Source organism: Episyrphus balteatus, chromosome 4 (assembly GCF_945859705.1).
Source record: "Episyrphus balteatus chromosome 4, idEpiBalt1.1, whole genome shotgun sequence".
Classification (NCBI taxonomy): Eukaryota; Metazoa; Arthropoda; class Insecta; order Diptera; family Syrphidae; genus Episyrphus; species Episyrphus balteatus.
Window position 1 is genome coordinate 68,849,768 of NC_079137.1, and position 21,827 is coordinate 68,871,594.

Sequence of the window (21,827 nt, forward strand, 5' to 3'; positions counted from 1 at the left end):
CTAAAAAAAAAGAAACACCTGTTTAAGACAAAACAAAAAAAAATGCAAACTTATAATTAAACAATGACTATCTATTTTTAATTTGTTTTTACCCACTTGGGAAATCTTTATTTAAAAAATAGATGAATAAGTTTTTTTTTGTTGGTTGGTTTAGTATAAATAAAATGGAAAAATACTTGCAAATAATCATCTCACGTCACGTCATTTCTAATTTAATAATTTTAACATTTTTTTTTTAACTTTCAATATTTTAAGCAAAAAATCTAAAATATTTCTTTTCTTTTTTATAATTGCAGTTTTCAACCAGGCCGAACTTTATATTTATAATAGTTGTAACACAGGGCTCCCAAATATACATACTATATACAACTTACAACAATCAGTGAAGAAAACCCCAAGAACTGCTTGGACAAAAACATTAATCCAAAAAATCCAAACGATAAAAAAAAGCAAAGGAAAATCTCACTTAAACGGGACAAGTAAAAAGAAAAAAACAAACAAAACAAACAAAGAAAAAAACTGTTTTGTAGGAACCTCTTTTTCAAGTTTATTAGTTAATTGGCAAAAAGAGGAATCCTCGACATCGACAAAAAACAAAAATTTAATTTTCTTTATATTTTTTCAATACAAAAAAATTAAAAATTCTACAAAAATAATAATTAAGCGTAACGAAAAAAATATTTAAAAAACAAAGAACTCTCAAACCTAGGTAAATTGATAAAAATAGTAAAATATAATAATTATAATTTTTTTTTATATTTAATAATAATTAAAAAAAAGTGAAAAAAAACGCATCGCGTTTTTGTGCGCTTAATTTTAAAAAATTATATAAAAAAGCAAATAAACAACAGCAAAAAAAATCCAAAGGCGCGCATTAAAATTAAATATAAAGACAGTTTAATTTTTTTCATTTCCCACACGTTTTAAATAAATCATCATCATTCCACACTCAACGGTAACGATTCCTTTCGCGCAGTCAAAGGACACTCGTTGGAATATACACGAAAAAAATAATAATTCTAGAAAAAAGAATACAACAACAACAAATCCCTCTAACCAAAATCAGAACAATAACATTACACAAATACAATCCACATCCATCATCACCACCACGTCACCAAAAAAAATTATACCATCATCGCCAAATACTTCAACTTCAACCATTTATCGACAGGACTCTACTACATCGCCTGGCAGCAGCAGCAGCAGCCACCGATCGATCATTGATTATCGTCGTAATCCATCAAAGACTGCAATTACGGCTAATTACAGAAGTAGTGACGATACCTCCTTTTTGACATCAAAAACTAAAACTTTTAAAACCTCACCCTCCTCTTCCTCTGATCGTATTTTTGGTACACAATTTCCAAAAACCATAAATATTGATCCATTAATAAGTCCCGTTTCGCCGTCGTCGTCTGCCACGCTAACGACGGCAATCGAAAATAATTTCAAGCAAGCAACATTGCTAAACAGTGGTAGCCAATTGTTAACGGCCAGTGAGACTTTTCAAAATTTAAAAAATTTAGTTAAAATCGATACAAAGCCTACAAATACCAATAATAACAACGGCAATAACACTCATAACAACAACAAACAGTATTTGAATTTTAATCGTCAATTACAACAATCATCTTCGGTAAATTCAATTGGTGGTAACACTAAACAGAATAACGGTAATAGTAGCATCGTCGGCAGTGGCAGCAGCAACTCTGCGAACTTTTCAACCAACTATAATAAAAATTTCGCCAAAATTCGTCAACACGATTCAGACGCTTTAAGCCCTCGACCACGACGGCCGTATCAGAACGATTCGTCGTCGCGTTACTATAATAAAAATAGTGACGTCAATGGTCAAGGCCGTTCAATAATTGGCGAGCAAACAACCCGTAGCGTTACCTCTGCTGGTGGTGGTAACGGAGGCGAGGGAGGCGGCGGTGGTGGCACTGCTACTAGACGTTCATACCAATCGAATAACTATCAGCAGCAATCTGAATCTTCTTCTTATTCGTCATCGTCCTACAATAACAACAGAAATTCAAACGATTACAACAATAGAAGCGGTGGGGACAACAATAGCAACTCCTACAATGGAGGACTAGGTGGTGGTAGATCATCTCAAAGATCGAATTCCCCATACGGTGGTAACAGCAGCAGCGGCGGATATCGTCAATCGAATCGTTATGATAATAATAGCTCGTCCGGTGGTCGACATTATGGTGGTGGCGGAGGCAGCAGCAGCAACAATGCCTCAACAAATGGAAATGATTCTTCAACAAAAGATGGTGGTTACCAATCTAATTCGTACAACAGCAACTATTCCAATTCCAACTCGTATTCTTCATCTTCTGGCGGCGGTGGCAATGTAAGTGGCAGTAGTGGCAACCGTAATAACAACTATCGCAACGATCGCAATTCAGACTATAGTGGTCGCAGCAGTAATAACGATTTTGACGATTCACGTTCATTAAATTCACGTTATAACAACAATAGTAATTATAATAGAAATTATAATAATTACAATAATAGTGGTTACAACAATAATAGCAATAGTAATAGTCTCGATCGACGTTATTATAATAAACAACAAGGAGGTGGTGGTGGAGAAGACCAACAACAACAACAGCAACAACAACAACAACGTGGCGGCAGTTACAATAGCCGACCATCTAATAACTCGTCTTCATCAACAACAGCTGCAGCTGGCGGTGGTGGAGAATCATCATATTTAGTTGATTCATCGTCATCTTCATCGTCTTCGACAACAACACCTGTTTCAGCTTCATCATACAATCGTGGCAATAACAATTATAATAAGAATGCTAGCGGAAGTGGAAATTTGACAACCGGAGGAGGAGGTGGATCATCGCCAACAGCATCTATTGCTGGAGCTGGCAACTCATCGTCATCACGTGCAATTTCACCAGCTACACCAGCACCGCCATCATCTGGACGTTGGGTACCACCATCGCTAAGGCCACAACATTTGCTTTCACAAAATGAAAAGAATGATGCTGTTTTTAGAAGGGTAAGTGTTCTTAATTATTATTTTTTTTTTATTTTCGATTTAACTTTTGACTTCAATCCAGGTAAGTAGTTGGGATAGGTTAAAAGGATTTAAATGCAAAATATTCATTTTTGATATTCATTTTAAAATTACTTACTCAGTCACTTATGTAATGGTGGGCCACTCACGGTTGGAACTCTTAAAATCACCATCCATAGACAACATTAAAACAATATATTCCATTCTTAAACCCTTTTAATATTTATAGAAATATATAACCTTGAATTTTATATTATTTATTTACAATGTAATAAACTTATAATAATACAAATAATAATAATAATACTTACTCAGTTTACTTGTTGGATTCCCGAACCATAGGGAAGGGATCCTTATCTGAAATACGGCTACTATCAATCTATGTTGATCTCTAGCATGCTGCATCTATGTAGGTCAGGTTCGGTTCGATCTTTTTTTTTTGCATCACAAACGTGGGGATCTCAACATCTACTTTGCTGGAATATCATTCGTTCGATTTGATCAGCTCCTCGAGCAATAAACTGAATACTCGTAGTTCAATTTTTCTTCCGAAAGAGTTCAGAAAAATTCTTCTTGTCGTTCACCATTCGACTTCATAAAGCAGATTGTCACAAGAATTGTTTTCTAACGCCAAAGCTTCTTTTTTCGAGAAATAAGTTTAGAAAGTATTTAGTTTTTTCTTTCAGGAAATCGATGTACAGGTTTCGTAGGCGGCAGACAGATGTTTTTTATCGATGCATTTATAAGTCCTGACATTGTTCGATGATGTCAATTGCTAATTCCTTCCAAATTCATTCCCAAGATTTCATTTAGTGTCAAGATTGTTGAATATTTTTGTTTCGTAACGTTCACAGAGTACATTAGATAGGTTCTAATCTGCGCCATTTTGTAGGGATATGATAGAGAATCGCCTTTTTTGTAGAAATGATGTATAAAACTGAGAATTCAGTCTACAAGAATGTTTCTACTAGTTTCGCATAGTTTATAAACGGTAGACTCAATCATTAAACCAAAGGTTTTTTTTTATGGCTGGTTGCCTCGATTTGTTTCTGCTCCTTTGCTTCTGTGGTACGTGTCGATTAGTCCATAATCGATTTGGTTGGCGGTTTGACTACCTGCAGACCCAAAAATAGTTTAACTTTCATACTTCCTGAGCATTTTTAACACGCTATCCTGAAAATGCTAACAAACAAGGCGATATATTATATTTTTACGGTATAGAAACAGATTCAAGATTTTTGGAAGCACCGACAGATATAAGTATTTTCATGTCCCAGGTCCATTTCCACTTTTTGAATACCTAATTCTATCAATTTCCTGATTCGGTTTAATATCTGCATTTGCAGATACAAAATATTAAGAATCACGGGCACTTCCAAGGTGTTTACGCCCATTTTCTTAATATGTGTGGATTTAATATCAGGTTAGGTTAGGTACATTTTAGGTTAGGTATAGGTCAGTGTCAGAAAAAATGGCAACTGATTCAATGGATTCTTTCGAACATCGTCGCAATAACACCTTCCTTTTTCTTTTTATCATTTTGTTGTTGTTTTATTTTCAGTGCTCTAGTGAAGTAGCTAGTTGAATTCCTAGGAATGCCCAACTTTGGATGTACATATGTATAGAAATTCATATTTCAGCCGACAAAAAATTCTTTCCTATCTTTCTATTCCTTCGAACTAGTGCCGGGCAGTATGCATTTAAAAAGACCTTAGGTCTTACAGGCATTTAGTTAAAACTATTGTTATTATTATAACATTTTCCTTGAGCTTTGATATGGCCTCCTTTATCGCCGGAATTAACACTAATCGGGAAGCTAACCCAAATATTCATCCTTCGTTATTCGTTAGACAAAAGCAATATTTTTTGTAAGTATGTGACTGACAAGACAACCATGAGTAGGAGGAAAGGAGTGGTCAGAGTTTAACGACCAACCACCAATTTTTAAAACCCAAATACATTTTATAAGATGAAAATGCATCCAATCCATTATGACAGATACATAATGTATCCACTAAAAAAAAACTCGAATTAATCTTGCAAGGTTCTAGTGCGACGATGTCTAAATTGTCAGACAAAATGAACAAGAACGTCCCAATTTATCGGTGACACATTTAATTTCTTCATTTCAAATCTTATTTCTTAGAAATGTCTTCTTCGTAACTTCTAAAGAATGTCAAATATACCAACAAAAAGACAGTTGTGTTATATACGAATGCCGCCTTGCCCCACATCTTTCTTAAATGCATCATCATCATCCAACCCACTAAACCAATATACACCAAATTCTTCTTTTACCTCCTTTTCTTCCCCTCTCTTTCTCTTTGGGTCTTTATTTAGTTGGCGGTATATTGTGACATCATTATGTGATTTTTATCCCTGACCTAGATTTGCAGGGAAGCGAGAAGTAAAATTAAATCAACAAACCATTGCTATACTATACTGCCAAGATGGGTTGAAGGTTCATTTTATTAAATTATTTATTGCACAGGATAAGAATGTAGGTTGTTGTAAAATGAAAAAATATACAACATGAGGGAATCATCCGAACAAAAACAAAAATGAATTTAAAGCATAAATATTTGATGCTTGACGCTTCCTTTCTTCTCGTTATTTGATTTTTATTTTTCCTCTTCCAGAACTTTATTTTCTATAAATAACATTTTCTTATCTGAAAAGATTATGTGAGAATAAAAAAATGTGGAACGTGTTGAAGTCACAGTTGAATTGATTTTTAAATCTTTAAAACACATTTTTTCTAAACTTAAACGTGCCCCCACAATAAAGGAATTTATTTAATTTACAATTTTATTTTATAGGTTCGTGGTATTCTCAATAAGCTTACACCAGAAAAATTCCAAGAGCTAAGCGATGATTTATTAAAATTAGATTTAAATTCAGCAAATATTTTGAATGGTGTTATATTGCTTATATTCGATAAAGCCCTCGATGAGCCAAAATACTCGTCTATGTATGCACAATTATGCAAACGACTATCCAAAGAAGCGCCAAATTTTGAAGAAAATTCAAGCGATCCATGCACATTCTTGCGTTTACTTTTAGCCATTTGCCGTGACAGTTTTAATAATCGTTTAAAACCGACTGAATTAATAAGCGATAATAATGCCAGCGATAATGCTACAGGCAGCGCCAGCAACACTAACTCATCATCAAACAATGAAACAACCGAAAAACATCAACTCACCCAAGAGGAGGAGGAGAAACGCCATTTGGCCAAACAGCGAATGCTCGGTAATGTTAAGTTTATCGGCGAACTCAATAAATTGGAAATGCTTTCGAAGAAAATTCTACATCAATGCATACAGCACTTGTTGGACAAAAAGAAAAAACGCACCACCACCCAGCAGGAGATGTGCGAAGATATGGAATGTTTATCCCAGTTACTTAGAACTTGCGGAAAGAATTTGGATAATACAGAACAGGGCAAAGACATGATGAATCTTTACTTTGAGAGACTGGAACGACGATCTATATCGACTGAGTATCCTCCAAGAATTCGCTTCATGCTGAAGGATGTCATCGAATTGCGTGCTAATAATTGGGTACCTCGCAAAGTGGCTACCACTGAGGGTCCTGTACCAATTAAACAAATTCGAACCGACGACGATACGCCTATCCGAACGCCATACGCTAATCGCAATCGTGATATGCGCAATAACGATCGTGATAATGACAATTGGATGAATCGATTCCCATTGAATCTTCAACCTGGCTTCAATGATATGTTTGGCAGTTTAAGTGTCAGTGGATCATCTCCAATAATGTCACCGTAAGTTAAAAATTCTCCTTTTTAATTTCCCCTTTTTTTCTAATTTCAAATTTCCCCTTTTTTAGTGGCTATAATAACAATCGCCAATACAACAATCAAAGAAACAATCAAAACAACCATCACAACAATTATAATAATCGCTACAACAAACACAACAATGGACAGCATAATAACAATGGTGGACAGCATAATAATAACATGCACAACAACCAATCATCACAGTATAACCAAATGTTAAACAACAAAGAGTTAGCGCCACGTTTCAAGAGCAAGTTGATGTCGGCCAATCAAGATGCGGTCGAGAACTTGCAAATGCGACCGGCTGCCAACAGTTTGTTGTTTAAGGTTGCTGTCCAAAATACTAAGCAACCACCAATGCTACCGATGTCATCATTGCCACCACAAAGCGGTGGAGGCAATGGTCAACAGACTGGTAATTCGTCGGCGTCCTCATCGACGTCACAATTATCAGCAAATCACTATCCTTTGTTGGCAACACCAGCATCGTTGAACCAAAATCGACCAAGCTCAACACCATCGAGCGAATATCAATACTCGGCTGAGTCTGATTCAGCAAAGCCTGCACCAACGATTACAGAGAAGGTACTAAAATCGATTGCGTCATCGCCAAACTTTAGTACTGCGGCTAATTCAGGCAGCAATGATGATATCAGTGCTCAATCAAGCTCCCAATCGAACAAGAAATCAAACACTGATGGAGCAGAAGGCAATTCCAATAAACAAGGTCCATCTGATAAGAACTCTGGACCAGCGCCATCTAGTGGAGCTACCAAGCAAGCTAAGAAGGACAAAGCATTCAATAAAGATGAAGTTCTCAAACGAACAAGTGGTTTCTTCAAAGAAAACTTCTACACCAACGACAAGGAAATGAGTGACTTGATTGAGGAATTTGTTCAACTGAAGGTTCCAGAAAAGTGCATGAAAGATGTGTGCATCAATTTGATAATGGACGTGTTGGACAAATCAGATCAGTACTTTGATCGTTTGATTGAATTCCTTCAATCATTGCGCAAACAATCGCTCATCAAGGCAAATGTAGTGCTTGAAGTTTTCAAGCAAGTCGTTAATCGAATGAATGAACGTGAAGTTATTATTCCACGAATTGCTACTTTGGTTGCATGTTTGTTGTCCAAGGCAGTTGCTAGTGCAAATTTGTTGAAATTAACCGAAGTTGCTGCTTTCACTGAGAATGGCCAACATTATCCATTGTTTTTGTTGGTGCTTCAACAATTGCATAAATCTCTTGGTCGTGATACCTTGGAGGAGATGTTTAGAGAAAGCAAAATCGATCTGATGAAGAGTCTTCCCGAAACTGATCGCAATAAGACTCGTTTGGCTGAGATTTTGGACGATCGTTCGTTGGCATTCTTGTATCCGCTGTTGAAGGTACAAGCAGAGATGTTGAAGCAATTGCAAACTGATGCAAATCCACAGGCATTCTACAAATGGATTAAGACTACTGTTGATGCTAAATATTACAAAGATCCTGGATTTATTACAGCTCTAATGACCGTCATATTGAAATATATTACAGAGGTAAGAATATTTTAATATATATATTTTTTACATGATTTAAAAAAAAAATTGTTTATCTTTTTTGTAGGAAACAAAACTTGCATCATCAACAGATACAAAGAGGAATCCAGAAAAATCAATGATTGAAAAGGAAGAGACTCTATTACACAAATACTGCCAAATATTGGAGACTTTCCTGAATGGAAACATCGATCTACAATTAATTGCCCTCTATGCTTTACAAATGTTTTGTTATAATGCAAATTTCCCTAAAGGTAAGTTTGGCAAAAAACAAAAAAAAATATTTTAAAATCTATTGATATAGTCGGTTTAGCGTCGATCAAATCATACTAAAAAAGGGTGTCACAGAAAATGCATCAGCGAATTCGAAGAAACAGTACTAGAAAGCAAAAAACAATGAACGAAAAATCGAATATTCCTTATACATATCTGTTCCTAGAATGTCATTAGAAGATTTCAACCATCGAAAATGTTAATAGCAAGTCATCATAACAACCTTAAACTATTGCACACATTTTCTTGCTAGTAAAACATGGGTAAACCTAGCTGGTTGGTAACCGTGAATTTAGGAATTCGCTGCTGTCAGCCTAGTATATCCACAAAAGTTTAACTTAGTTGGCGAGTGTTACAATATTTAACATTTGGGATGGGACTGACTGTTTCATTCAATACTAAAATTAAATAGAAGTTAATTAGAGCCAACCCCCTTTGTTCTGCATTTCACTTTTTGCGAATTCACTTGCCGAAAGTGAAATTAGGTGTTCTGCATTTCACTCATTTACATTTTCTGAACGAATTCAATTTTCTGCTCGTGAAATTGGTGCCTTTTAAAAAAAAAAACTTCATTTTTTTGAGCAAAATATTATTAAAACTTATATTTTTATTGCTTTGTAAAGTCTATTTGTTTTTAACCTAGTACAAAATATAATCAAAAATATGATGCATGAAATGTCATTATTTATCACTTTTTTGGGTCGTGGGTAGGTACACTGGGAAGTGCGTCTAATAAAACTTGTAATAATATAGCAATTACTATTTGCTTCAAATGCAGCAATTTCACTTTAGAAACAAAATAAAAATGAATGATCCTTCAGTTCGGCCAGTTCCAAGCGATTTTGAAGTTTTCGAAATCGATCTGAATGTTTTCATTTCACGTGGAATTGAAAAGTGATTTCAATTCACTTTCCATCGAATTGCGGAACATAGGCAAATATTTTAGGTTTTATAGTTCCAGAAGATTAGTTTTCGGAATCCTAATACGAATCGTACTGAGTTACTGCTTGTAGTAAAAAATGAAGGACATGTCATAAACGGTTAGGCTACTCACTTAAATTTGGAAGTGTTTTTTGTTGTTCAAAATAATAATAATTTATTCAAAGTGTTTTTTATGTATGTCATTCTCTTACTTGCGGTGATGCTGCCTATGTAATCAATTTGTTAACCTCTTTACACTTACTCATGCGCTTGGTTTTTGATAGAGTTTGGCACCAAGCTCCTCCTTGTCAAAATCTGATATCCACGAAATTAGTGCTGGCTTTCGGCTTCGTCATATCAGCCATCCTTTTATTTCTTTCATCAATGAATTTTTAGGAATAACTTCTAATCCTGTTATTTTTTTTTGCTGAAGATAGCATCTACAACGACAGCTTATGACTAACTCATTAAATTCCGATCTGGGCAGGATCGTTCAATGGAGCATGCTTCTAAAACTCAATGCTGCTTCATGTCACTGAAGCACAGCATACACATATAGCTTTCAGTGCTTGGCATGCAGAATGACCACTTACTTGAAATGGCTAATTATTCTGAAGAACTTAGGGTTCTTCGGTCGTTTTAGGATTTTGTTTTTCCTTCCGTTGATTTGACTACAAAATATAAAGCATATATCCGTCCAAAGCTTGAATATAATTCGCACATCAGGGCTGGAGCTTATCAAACATCTTTGCATTTGCTTGATTATAATACTGCAAACTTTTTTGTTTGTATGAACCACCGATTTCAATATTTTAAAAAATAAACCATTTCGTTTTCATTAATCAATATTCATATTGTTCTTTTATTTTACAGGTATGTTATGCCGTTGGTTTAAAAATCTCTATGAAGCAAGTGTTATAGAGGAAGAAGCATTCTTGCTATGGAAAGAAGAGATCTCAGACAAGTATCCAGGAAAAGGAACTGCACTGTTCCAGGTGAACAATTGGCTTACTTGGCTCGAAGAAGCTGAGTCTGAAGATGAAGAAGATTAAAAACAAATAATACAAACAAAAATAAAAAACAATTTCTAACTATATATCAGTTATATTGGATACAATTCTATTAAAACAAATAATAATATATACAAAAACAAACAAAACAACAAAAAAATATAAACAAAAAAAAAAACGATTAAAAATTCAATTAAATTTCATATAAAAAAATGAAAAATTTTCTATAAAAAAGCAAAAAAAAAAAAACTTGCAAGGTCAAGAAAATAAAATTTTAAATTATTTATACATTTCTAAATTCAAAATAATACATAAATTAAACAATTTATTTCAGACAAAAAAAAATAAAAAAAAATATAATTATTGATTTCTATTTATTTCCTTAAATTCGTTTCTCAATTTTTCTCTCTTTCTGTTTTTGTAAGTAATTTTTTTTTTTCGTTCTATTTTTATAAACATTTATTATTTAATATATATATTTAAAAAAAATGTGCAAACATATTTGTCTCTGTTTTAATTTTTTTCTTTTTTTTTTAATAATGTTTAAAATTTTCTTCTATTCTATCGAATAGTATTTCTATATTGCGAATTTTGTTAAAATATTTTAAAATGAAATCAATTATGTTAATGCAAAAACAAAAAAAAAAAAAATATGAAACAACAAACAAACAAAAAATTAATCAACTTATTTATCACAAAGTTAAATTCAAACAAAACAAAAAAAAAAAGAAAACATACAAAAAAAAATATAATAATCATAAGAAAACAAAAAAAAATATATACAAAAAATAATTATGTAGACATTTTCGTTTATTTCTCTGTCCGTGTATCTCTCTGCTCGTATTTATTTCTTGAGAAATAATTCAATTTCTCAAGATTAATATAAAAGAAAACAAACAAAAAATCATTATAAACAAAATTCAATATTCAAAAATAATGCATGTTTAGATGGAAGTCATTTAAAAACAAACAAAATAATCAACTGAGTTTTTCATTCAAGTGTAGTTTACAAAAAATAAAAAAAAATATCAAAACAAACAAGTAAAAAAAAAACATTTAAAATCAATGAAGTCCAAAAAAACTTAACTTAACGATTTTAGTTGTTTTTATCAACAAATATTCTTGATTAGTATTTCTAAATGAACTGGAATTGTTTCATTAACACGCTTTTTATGAAATCTTGCTTTTCGTTATTTGATTTTGCCGAATCGATTGGGATTCAAATAACAAATTTTTTGAATTGTGAGATCTCATTATAGTACCCAACCCGAACAAAATTTACACAATGAATTTGAAATACAAAAGTAAAACAAATTGAGTCCAGTAAATTATAATATTGAAGTAATTTTATACTTTTTTTTTTAATTTGCAAAACTTGAAATATTTGCTGAGTGAAAAATAACCGTAATAATTTGAATACATAAAAGTTGTTTGAAAAACTAAAAAAAAAAATTTCAACATTTGGGAAATAAATGAAAACTAACAACACAAATTTATTTTGTCTTTAATTTTATCTTTTCCGCTCTTATTCGAAATTCACTGTTGATAAACAAATTCTAAAAGTCGACGTGAAAAATGGGTTTTAGATTCCACCCAAAGGCCAGTTGGAAAAGTCCAAAAAGTTTGAGAAAACGGAAGCAGCACAACGCATTATTCTTTTACAGATAATCGCAACCAAATTAGATGCTAGCAATCAAAAATAATCTCAGTTCGTCGACATTTTAAAGATTTTGTTACTTATCCATTTTTTGGTGATGAAATGAATCATCGATCCTATTTTAGTTGGATCAATGGACAGTGAGGACAAAAAACATTGGGATGAATCACAATCATTAATAAACAACATAACTTCAAGAAGCGGTTAAATCGAAATAGTTGATCAAAATCAGACAAAAAAATGATGGTCTTGTCACAAAGCCAGGTTGGTGGCAAGACTTGGAATAGTTGGAATAGTGAAATGAAGATCGAATAAAAAATGGTGTAACAACTTTGCTGCATTACGTTTTGTAGGAGAAGATTTGTACCTGGTGCAACCGAAATGGAAGAGCGATTTTAAAAATCCAGGTATGTTCGTTACACAAATCTATTTATTTGATTAAAGAGAATTACTCGATAGTAAAACCTAAAACTAGAGTCAGCATTGATTTCGGACATTGAACTTGTTCCATCCAAATGAAACCCAGCAACAAAGCGTCACAATTTATAATTTGATGAGAAGTAAATTAAACAAAGGAAAAAAAGAATAAAAAACAATGCACTAACCAAGTGCATATAGTAGCAGGCCACACGATTAACACCCTCATTCATTTTGCATACAAATTTACCTCTCATATCAAACACCTAAGCCGATTCCACCCCCATGTGAGTACCAACCAATTACACGAACGAGTAAGACCCACATCTAACCCTTTTTCCCTTTCTTTCTTTGCTACCTATAGGTAACAGGAACGAAATAAAAAATAAGATAAATCTTGGTTAATTTTAAGTTTAAGTTTATACTAAGCTTAAATATCGGCTCTAGCGAGGTATTCGTCGGAGCCGAATCGGGGATTTACCTGTCGGAAATACATCTCGAAGCATGCTTCGTATGAAATCAGAGAATTTTCCGCTCCACCGGATACCTCGTTAGGGCTAAGAATATGAGGCTTTGTCGGGAACTGATAACGAACTTGGTTTAAACAGTTTGAAGCCAAAAACTTGTCAAAAAGCTCTAATTGGAGTTATAGAGTTATTTAAATGACTTTTTTTCAGATGACAGCTTTATAAGTGTGTTCGAAAAGAAAGTCCTGCATACGATTTATGTTCTGGGTTGAGGGTTTCGTTTTAATAGTCAACAAAAAAATCGAACGAAGAAGATACCGTCAGTACTCGTTTAACTTGTCATTGATCAGGAATCGCGCTCTAACCTTTTAGAATGGAGGATAAATATAGAACAAATGAACATTGAAGCCTCAGCACGTAAGGAAGGATTAAGGTTATATTATAAGCTTCAAAAAAAAAACTTGGCTTCTCAGGATGCTTGGTAAAAGTTGTTTTCATAAACTCTCATCCGAAATCAAAGCAAAACTCAGAGTGCAATAAATATCCATAAATTCTATATTCAAACCTTGGCAGAAAGATACTACTACAAGTCTATGAATAAATATCATCAGGTGGTTTCTTGATGAGACAACGGTTACCAAGTAGCTTCTACCATTTTATTGATTAACAAACTTCCATGGTACACATAACTTTTTCACATTTACCTAAAAGGACTTTCAATTTTACCTCACCATTTATCCCAGCAATCATATTATAACACTTTTGTTTCTGTTTTATTTCAAAATTACTAACTTTCAACTTCAGCCACCATGGAGTACCAATATAAAAAAGAACGTCGTTCCTTTGGTCAACAGCATAGTTTTCAAGATAAAGATGAAATTATCTTTACCGAAACATCGAATCGAGAAATGTGCAAAGATTACATACTACGAAATCCAGTTGATCGAATGACCCAATTTACAAATCAAATGTCTGCCAGTGTGGCTAATACAGAAAGAGCTACATTCAAACATTGTGGCATAACTCACAATGAGGGCGGATGGCCCAAGGACATCAATATGCTAGATCCTGAACAGACAGTCAGGTATAAGCGAAAAATTGAAAAAGACGAAAACTACATAACTCAAGTTATGAACTTGACAAAACCCATGGAGCATTATATTCATCAGAATAATGCAGTCAATATCTATGAGAATTACTTTGAGGATTTGGATCCAGCACCATTACCAGAACCATGTCGATCTCGTACGGTGAATGTTTATCGAGATCCGAATACTTTTAAAGTTCCAGTGACACATTTGTCATGGTCACCAGATGGTGGTATAAGGTTAGCAGCTAGTCATTGTGACATGAAGTTCCAAGGGGAAAAATCTGGACAACTAACCAATTCGTATATTTGGGAGATTGAGAACCCAAATGAACCGTTGGTTACATTGGAACCGAAAGTTCCCTGTGTTTGTCTCGAATATAATCAAAAGGATCCAACAAGTTTGGTAAGTGGGATGTACAATGGACAGGTTGCTGCATGGGATACACGTCATGGACGTTATCCAGTGATGATAAGCGAAAGGGAAGTTTGCCATCGTGATCCGGTGAATTCGATTCTTTGGAATAACTCCAAAAGTGGCACTGAATTTTTCTCAGGATCTTCAGATGGTCAGGTTCTATGGTGGGATACTAGAAAGCTTAATGAACCATTAGACAAACTTCTAATGGATCCTGTAAGAACAGACGAACAGGATCTTTCCCGGTCATATGGGATTTCAGTATTGGAATATGAAACAACAATCCCAACAAGGTTCATGTGTGGCACAGAAATGGGAATGTTGTTTTGTTGTAATCGCAAGGGCAAGACGCCAATGGAAAAAATACAAATAAGGGTTCGTTATGGTAACTGATATTAGCTATTCAAAATGTTGATGGTTTTTGTTTTTTTTTTTTAAGATGATGTGCCATTTGGGACCAGTATACGCTATTACTAGAAACCCGGCATTTGTAAAGAATTTCCTAACGGTTGGAGATTGGACTGCCCGAATTTGGTCAGAAGACTGTCGGGAAAGTTCTATTATCTGGACAAAAAGTAGTGCTGCGATGTTAACAGATGGAGCATGGAGTTACACCAAGTAAGTAAAGTAGCAAGAATATTGATTGTATTTTTGATTGTAGAGTATCTCAATTTTTTGTGACCCGGATGGATGGAGTTTTAGATGCTTGGGATTTGCTGCAGCAGCAAAATGAACCGGTTTTAAGTGTTAAGGTATGTGACGAACCACTTTTGTGTCTGCGGACAAATGAGAATGGGAAATATGTGAGTTGTGGTAGTCAGAAGGGTGCAACTTTTCTCATTGAGGTGTCGGAGAATATGCAACACTCGTCCAAGAATGACAAACCATTGCTTACGGCGGTAATTATTCAAACAAAAAAAAAAAACGTTTGTTAATACAACTTTTGAGACTCTTTTAGATGTTTGAACGTGAAAATCGTCGTGAGAAGATTCTTGAAGCAAAATCTCGAGAAATTAAACTTAAAGTAAAGGTCGCCCATGGACCAGAGCAGGGTGATCTAACGATGCTTAACGGCAAAGTAAATGTGCAACCGTTTAAAAGTAAGACTTTTTCAATAAGTTTTTAAAAGATCTATCATATTTGTTATATTTTAAAGGTGCATGTGAACAAGCTGAAGCTGAATATTTTGCAGCTGTTGAACAAGAAAGACTTCGTCGTATACCTGGCAACAAGCGTAGGTGATAGAAATTTAATTGTTATATTTTTTGAAAGTTTTAAGAATTTGAATTTAATATTTTTTAAAATTTCAGAGGATGTGGATGAGGCTGATGTGTCGGAAGGTGAAAGTTCGAAAGCTTAATACTTTGTTGAAAACACCCGCAACTTTTGAATTTATTTATTTAGTGTATGTTCATTATTTATAGAAGTGTGTTTGAATTATTTAATAATATTGTTAAAAAAAAATTTTAGCTAATACAAGTTTCTCTAAGAAAATGCTTCTCTTATTTCAACATGATCCTCCTTGGAAATAAATCCGGTAGGAGATTATCTCATGCATGGTATTCTTCGACACACATGTGGCATGATTTTTGAACAAAAAACTAATACTATGCTTCCAACTACCCTAAATTCGAGATTTGGCTAAGTAGATTTAGAAGTAATCTCGAGATTTATTCTTAATCTATTTCGCTAAATCTCGGATTTGGGTTCACATACAATAAATCCCATAGGTAATTAACAGGGTGATTTGGGTGATTCCCTAGAGTCTAGAGGACAAACTGAAATTTTTTTTTAGGACCAAAATTAACGGTACCTACTTGTCATAACGGAAATAGAATAAATGTTTTTTTTTTTTAACGGCTATAACGATTTTGATTCAAATATTTGTTTGTAGTATAACACATAAAAGATTCAATTTTTGGAATAAAAAAAAATGTAGCGTAATTTACGGTACTTGTCATAGAACGGTTTCTTTGATTTATGAATTTCTCGTAAATGACAAAGCAGATTTCAGCAAAAAAATTTATACAGAAACGTTTTAGTAAACATTATATAAAAATTTGTTAAAATTTTCAAAAAACACATTTTTGGATTTAAAAAAAAAATTTGAAATTTTTTTTGAAAAATCAATTTTTTGAAAACGGGTGGATTAATTATATCGAAATTTCGTTTTTATGCGTTAAATATTAAACTTCTTAAAAATGGCATACCAATTTTTTTATTTTCAAAAATTTTGATTCAAAATATTTTTTTTTTTTATACGATTTTAGAGACGAAAGAAAGAATACATTTGAAAAAAGAAGAGCACCATTTATTTCAAGCATTGAAATTGTATTTTTTTGTTCTTCTTGCCGCACATAACATTTTTTTGTTGTTCTTAACATTATGTGTAGTGTATGACTCTAAGCGTTCAAATTCATAATTCAAATTTTTTTATTTAATATCTAAAACCTGAAGATTTTTTTTGTAATAAATTGAGGTATTAATATTTGAGCTTTTTATTTCTTTTTATTTCGATTAATTAACATTGCAAGGTTAAGAAAAATAGCATCAGTTGTGATTCATTTTTTTTTATAAAAAAAAAAACAAAGTTTAAGTTTTTCAAAATATGTAGAATTTACAAAAAAATAAAATTTTAAATCTGACTAAGAAAAAAAACACAAAACAAATAGGTTGTACTCAAACAACGACCAAAATTATTGTGATTTGCACTGTCTAAATTACAATTGTTGAAATTTAGATAAGGTCGAATATTTTAAGGGCCTTACTAATAATCAAATTTAAAGCTCAGTGAAATATTTAACTGAGCTTTAAATATTTCTCCATACCAATAACCAATTTAATAGTCAGGTTAAGGGTTAACGCCACGTTAATTTTATAGTTGGGAAACTGAACTATAAACGCACGGTTAAATTAAAACGCACGATTTGCACTGTCATTTGACAGCAAAAAAAAAACATTTGTCAAGTAAACAAGTTGTTGAGAAAAATTAAAAGTATTTTCGGCAAATTATTAAATAAGTAAATGGAAACATTATTTTGTGTATAAATATTTCTCTTTTTTATTAATAAATATTCATTACTTTCAGAATAGGCTGAAAAAGAAAACTTAAAAAGAAATAGATCTGCACATATTCATAGTCGTACTTCACGATAGATGAACTCTTTTTTATGCACTTTTGGCCTTCTTGGGCTCCATTTTTTAACTTTTACAATCAAAATAAAAATATATGAAGGTATGTAGGTATTTTGTAGTTGTTTTTGTTCTTTACTACATTACATGCAAAAAAAGTCACTTCAATGATGTCATTTTGACAACAAATGTAATAGATCTAGTAATAGAAGCACAATTAGTTAAACGCGTGTTTATTTTGATTATTAGTATACACCCAATTTAACCCGACGATACTTAAACGTGTGTTTAGCGATTCATTATTGGTAAGGCCCTAAGCCTCGTTTTTAAACAAAATAATAAAAATTTATGTGGTGGTACACACAGTGTTAAGTAAAAAAAGAGTATTTTGACGTACTCTATCAGAGTTATAGATTATAGAGTGCACATATGTAAAAAATAGCACAATACTCTTTTTTTTTAGAGTACGGTTGGCAACCCTAGCTAGATCTACTCCAATGGAAACGGGGCTATTGTCAGAGTTTCAACGGCTTTCCTATGACGATTTCTGTTTTTAGCAGCGTTCCTTTGGAAATGGTAGCCTACTCATGCGAGTAGAAGATTGATAAGTAAATCTAGTACATCCTCTAAATCTAGTCTTCCTCTCAAGTATAGAATAGAAATTTGTAGTTGATAGTACCAGAAACGTAGGTCATAATTAAGAAAAATCCTCATTGAAAAAGTCGTAGACACGTTTCTTTGTATTCCACTAGAAAGTGATTTTTCCTTGCCCACGATACAATTTAAAAAAAAAAAAATTTGTGGCACTCGAGGACTGCCGCGGTTAAGCTATTGCATTGCATTTTTTGTCAACTTATGCAATTATAATTTGTTTACCTACCCTACACAAAACCAATGATCATGTTTTGTATCTACCTATCAATTCATATACCTACAACAACAAGGTCACATTTGAAAACATGCATACACACAATCTCATGTCATAAACTTCTCCAAACCAAAAAATAAGAAAACATAAGAATACTTTTTCTCTACAATCGCAACGCAACCCTTTACTCGTTCAAAAATCACAACAAGTTGAACAAGAAACAGAAGAATGGGAAGCGAAAACAAAAGAAAAGAAAATAATAAAATACAGACAATTTGTTTGCTTCTGATTTATTCTGCAGACACAGCATTTATGGTCTTCTAACTTACTCCTGTCTTTGTGTCTAACACAATTTATATAACCCTCTCTGTCTGATTTAAGAAAGTTGAACAAGAAATAGAAGAAAATAATAAAATAAATACACACCATACCATACACGTATAGCGAATTATCTATGTGTGGGGTGTAATAATTTTTCGTTACGAAATTTCTTGGTTAGCTCCCCATGCCAGCGTTAAAATCTATGCAATAGCTTAAAAAAAATCGTAATAAAAGAAAAAACGTCGCATCTAACTCTGACCGCTATATTAAACGAATACTGAATTCCTTACCAATTCCATCCTCTCAATATTATTCCAAAAAAAAATATTTAAACCTGGCAGTTCTCTTCTACCAACTACACCCAACTTCGCACAATAACACAAAATCTGTCAAAAAAAAAATTCCTCGTAGGTAAAATAAATTAAAAATCCTAACCGTATTAAATCGCACGTTTTTCTCTATAAATAGAATTAAATTTTATAACATATTTTACAACCTCTCAATTGTGCAATAAAATTATATATTTCTTCCATCATCATTAGAAAAAAATCCTAATTACTTTGACTTCCAAGAAAAAAAAACCCAAACAAAACAATATCATCTCTACCTACCAAGCGAGTTTTCTTGTGCCTACGTGACTTGTTGTCAATGCTTTATGGATGAATATTCCCCATCTGCTGCGCACCGACCTGTGAGCCAACCAACAAACTGAAATACACGAACAATAAAGAATCAACTTCCACACAGAGCACAAACACAGTAGAGTAAAGTTCCTCATACCTCAAACAGTCTAGCTCTCAGTGAGTTTTTAATTGTTTTTTTTTTTGTGAAAGTAGTTTGTCTTGAAATAATTGTTTATAAAGAAGAAGAAAAAAAAACTTAGTTCTTTGTTTAAAATTAATAGAAAATTAAATAGAATCTCTACTAAAAAAAGCTATGCTCGAAATAGCCCAACCACTGCCAGCTGCGGCTCAACCAGGCATCGTTGTTGTCCGAGCCAAACCTAAAAAAGTTTTCAAACCAAAAGCCAAAATCAATCGAATTCCCCAAGAACTCTTGGATGATCCAATTCTACAAAAAGCCATCGAACGTTTACCATGGAATTATAATTTTGAAATCCACAAGACTATTTGGCGAGCTCGCGAAATAAAAGCCAAAAGAATTGCTCTCCAACTTCCCGAAGGTCTTTTAATGTATTCCATTATAATTAGTGAAATACTAGAACGCTTTACTTCCGCCGACACTGTAATTATGGGCGATGTTACTTATGGAGCTTGTTGTGTTGATGATTACACTGCTAAAGCTTTGGGGGCTGATTTGCTAGTTCATTATGGTCACAGTTGTTTGATTCCAGTTGACCAAACAACTGGCATTAAAGTTTTATATGTCTTTGTTGATATTAAAATTGATCCATTACATTTTTTGGATTCGGTTAAACTCAATTTCAAACCTGAAGATGGTCAAATTGCTTTAGTGAGTACAATTCAATTTGTAACCACTTTGCAAGCTGCTTCTAGCGAATTGAAAGAGAAGGGTTACGATGTTATTGTTCCTCAAGCGAAGCCATTAAGTCCGGGAGAGATTTTGGGCTGTACATCGCCTCAAATGCCAGAGACCACAAAGATAATCATTTATCTCGGTGATGGTAGATTTCATTTGGAATCGGCAATGATTGCTAATCCTCGATTAAAGGCTTATAGATATGATCCGTATGATAAGAAGTTTACTTTGGAAGAGTATGATCATAAAGCAATGCAGAATGTTCGTTGGGATCATATAAAAAGAGCAAAGAGTGCCAAGAAGATTGGAATCATTTTGGGTACTCTTGGACGACAAGGAAGCAGTCGTGTGCTGCGATTTCTTGAACGTCGTCTCCACGCCAAAGGTTTCCAAACCTCTGTAATTCTTCTATCTGAGATATTTCCACAAAAATTGGATCTTTTTGGTGAAGATATTGATGCATTTGTTCAAATTGCCTGCCCACGATTGTCGATTGATTGGGGAAGTGCATTCACAAAGCCTTTACTGAATCCATATGAATTATCAGTTGTTTTGGGTGATGTTGAATGGACACCGAAAAATTTAGAACCAGATAATGCATATCCAATGGATTTCTATGCATCGGGTAGTCTTGGACCATGGACACCGAATTTTAAACCACCAGCATTGGGTGAATGTGAGAATAAACCATCGGCTAAATGTTGTGGGCGGTGTACGAGAGGGGAAATGGAGAAGGAGACATTGGCTGCGGAAGATCTTTTAGATTTTAAAAAGGGATAAAGATGAAGCTTTAAATGGACATAAAGAGTGTTCAAATTTTTTAAGTACAATTTTTTAGATTAATTTTTGCTTTTTTTTCTTATTTCTTTGTTTTTCAAATGACTTTTTTTGTTATTGTAGAATGGAATATAGAAAGAAAGAAATGTATGTAAATAGCGGTTTTGTATGTTATAAAAAAATGCATATATATATAAATAAATATATATGAATAAAATAAGGTATATAAATGTAACATCTTTAAGCAATAAATACTACACAAGCAAGTTGAAAAAAAGTTGTGTTTTTTTTTAGTTGCCTTGACTTTTACAGACTGTTTCGGTTGATGGATCAAGAAGACAAAGGAATTTTTATCTCATTTTTTGTTTTAGTTTTTTTTTTTTTCATTGATTTGAATTCGCGTGTGGGACAGCGAACAGGTGGGTATGATGAGTAATCAAATGGATTATGAAATCATCAACGTGTTTTACCGGCGTTTCATTTTAAAAAACCTAAAAAAGAGAGAAAGAAGAGGAGTATCTTTGATAAAAACCACCGAAGAAAGTTATAAATACATATATCAAAACTTTGGAATCTTTCTTCTTTG

General features: G+C 33.2%; 3 protein-coding genes across 4 annotated transcripts; all 3 read left to right on the top strand.

The window, feature by feature from the left end:
• Nucleotides 1–934: 934 nt before the first annotated feature.
• On the top strand, nt 935–11,907 carry LOC129919337 (eukaryotic translation initiation factor 4 gamma 2; the record flags this gene model as incomplete). The annotated part of the gene is made up of 5 exons (XM_056000196.1): nt 935–3,028; nt 5,866–6,836; nt 6,902–8,393; nt 8,461–8,647; nt 10,461–11,907. Coding segments are annotated over 5 exons (4,923 nt in total), but the record flags the coding sequence as incomplete, so codon positions are not given.
• Nucleotides 11,908–12,745: 838 nt separating this feature from the next.
• Nucleotides 12,746–16,458, top strand: LOC129920259 (dynein axonemal intermediate chain 2). 2 transcript variants are annotated; one of them, XM_056001544.1, is made up of 7 exons: nt 12,746–12,958; nt 13,349–15,018; nt 15,083–15,261; nt 15,305–15,542; nt 15,602–15,743; nt 15,800–15,877; nt 15,954–16,458. In XM_056001544.1, exons 2-7 carry the CDS (start codon nt 13,948–13,950, stop codon nt 16,001–16,003), a joined length of 1,758 nt encoding a protein of 585 aa, XP_055857519.1. In that variant the 5' UTR covers nt 12,746–12,958; nt 13,349–13,947; the 3' UTR covers nt 16,004–16,458. The 2 variants fall into 2 exon arrangements, with proteins under 2 accessions (XP_055857519.1, XP_055857520.1); XM_056001545.1 differs by having other exon boundaries at nt 15,800–15,881; nt 15,954–16,094.
• A 2,899-nt stretch (nt 16,459–19,357) lies between these two features.
• On the top strand, nt 19,358–21,391 carry LOC129919024 (2-(3-amino-3-carboxypropyl)histidine synthase subunit 1). Its single transcript, XM_055999828.1, has one exon. It carries the CDS (start codon nt 19,901–19,903, stop codon nt 21,242–21,244), a length of 1,344 nt encoding a protein of 447 aa, XP_055855803.1. The 5' UTR covers nt 19,358–19,900; the 3' UTR covers nt 21,245–21,391.
• Nucleotides 21,392–21,827: the final 436 nt, after the last annotated feature.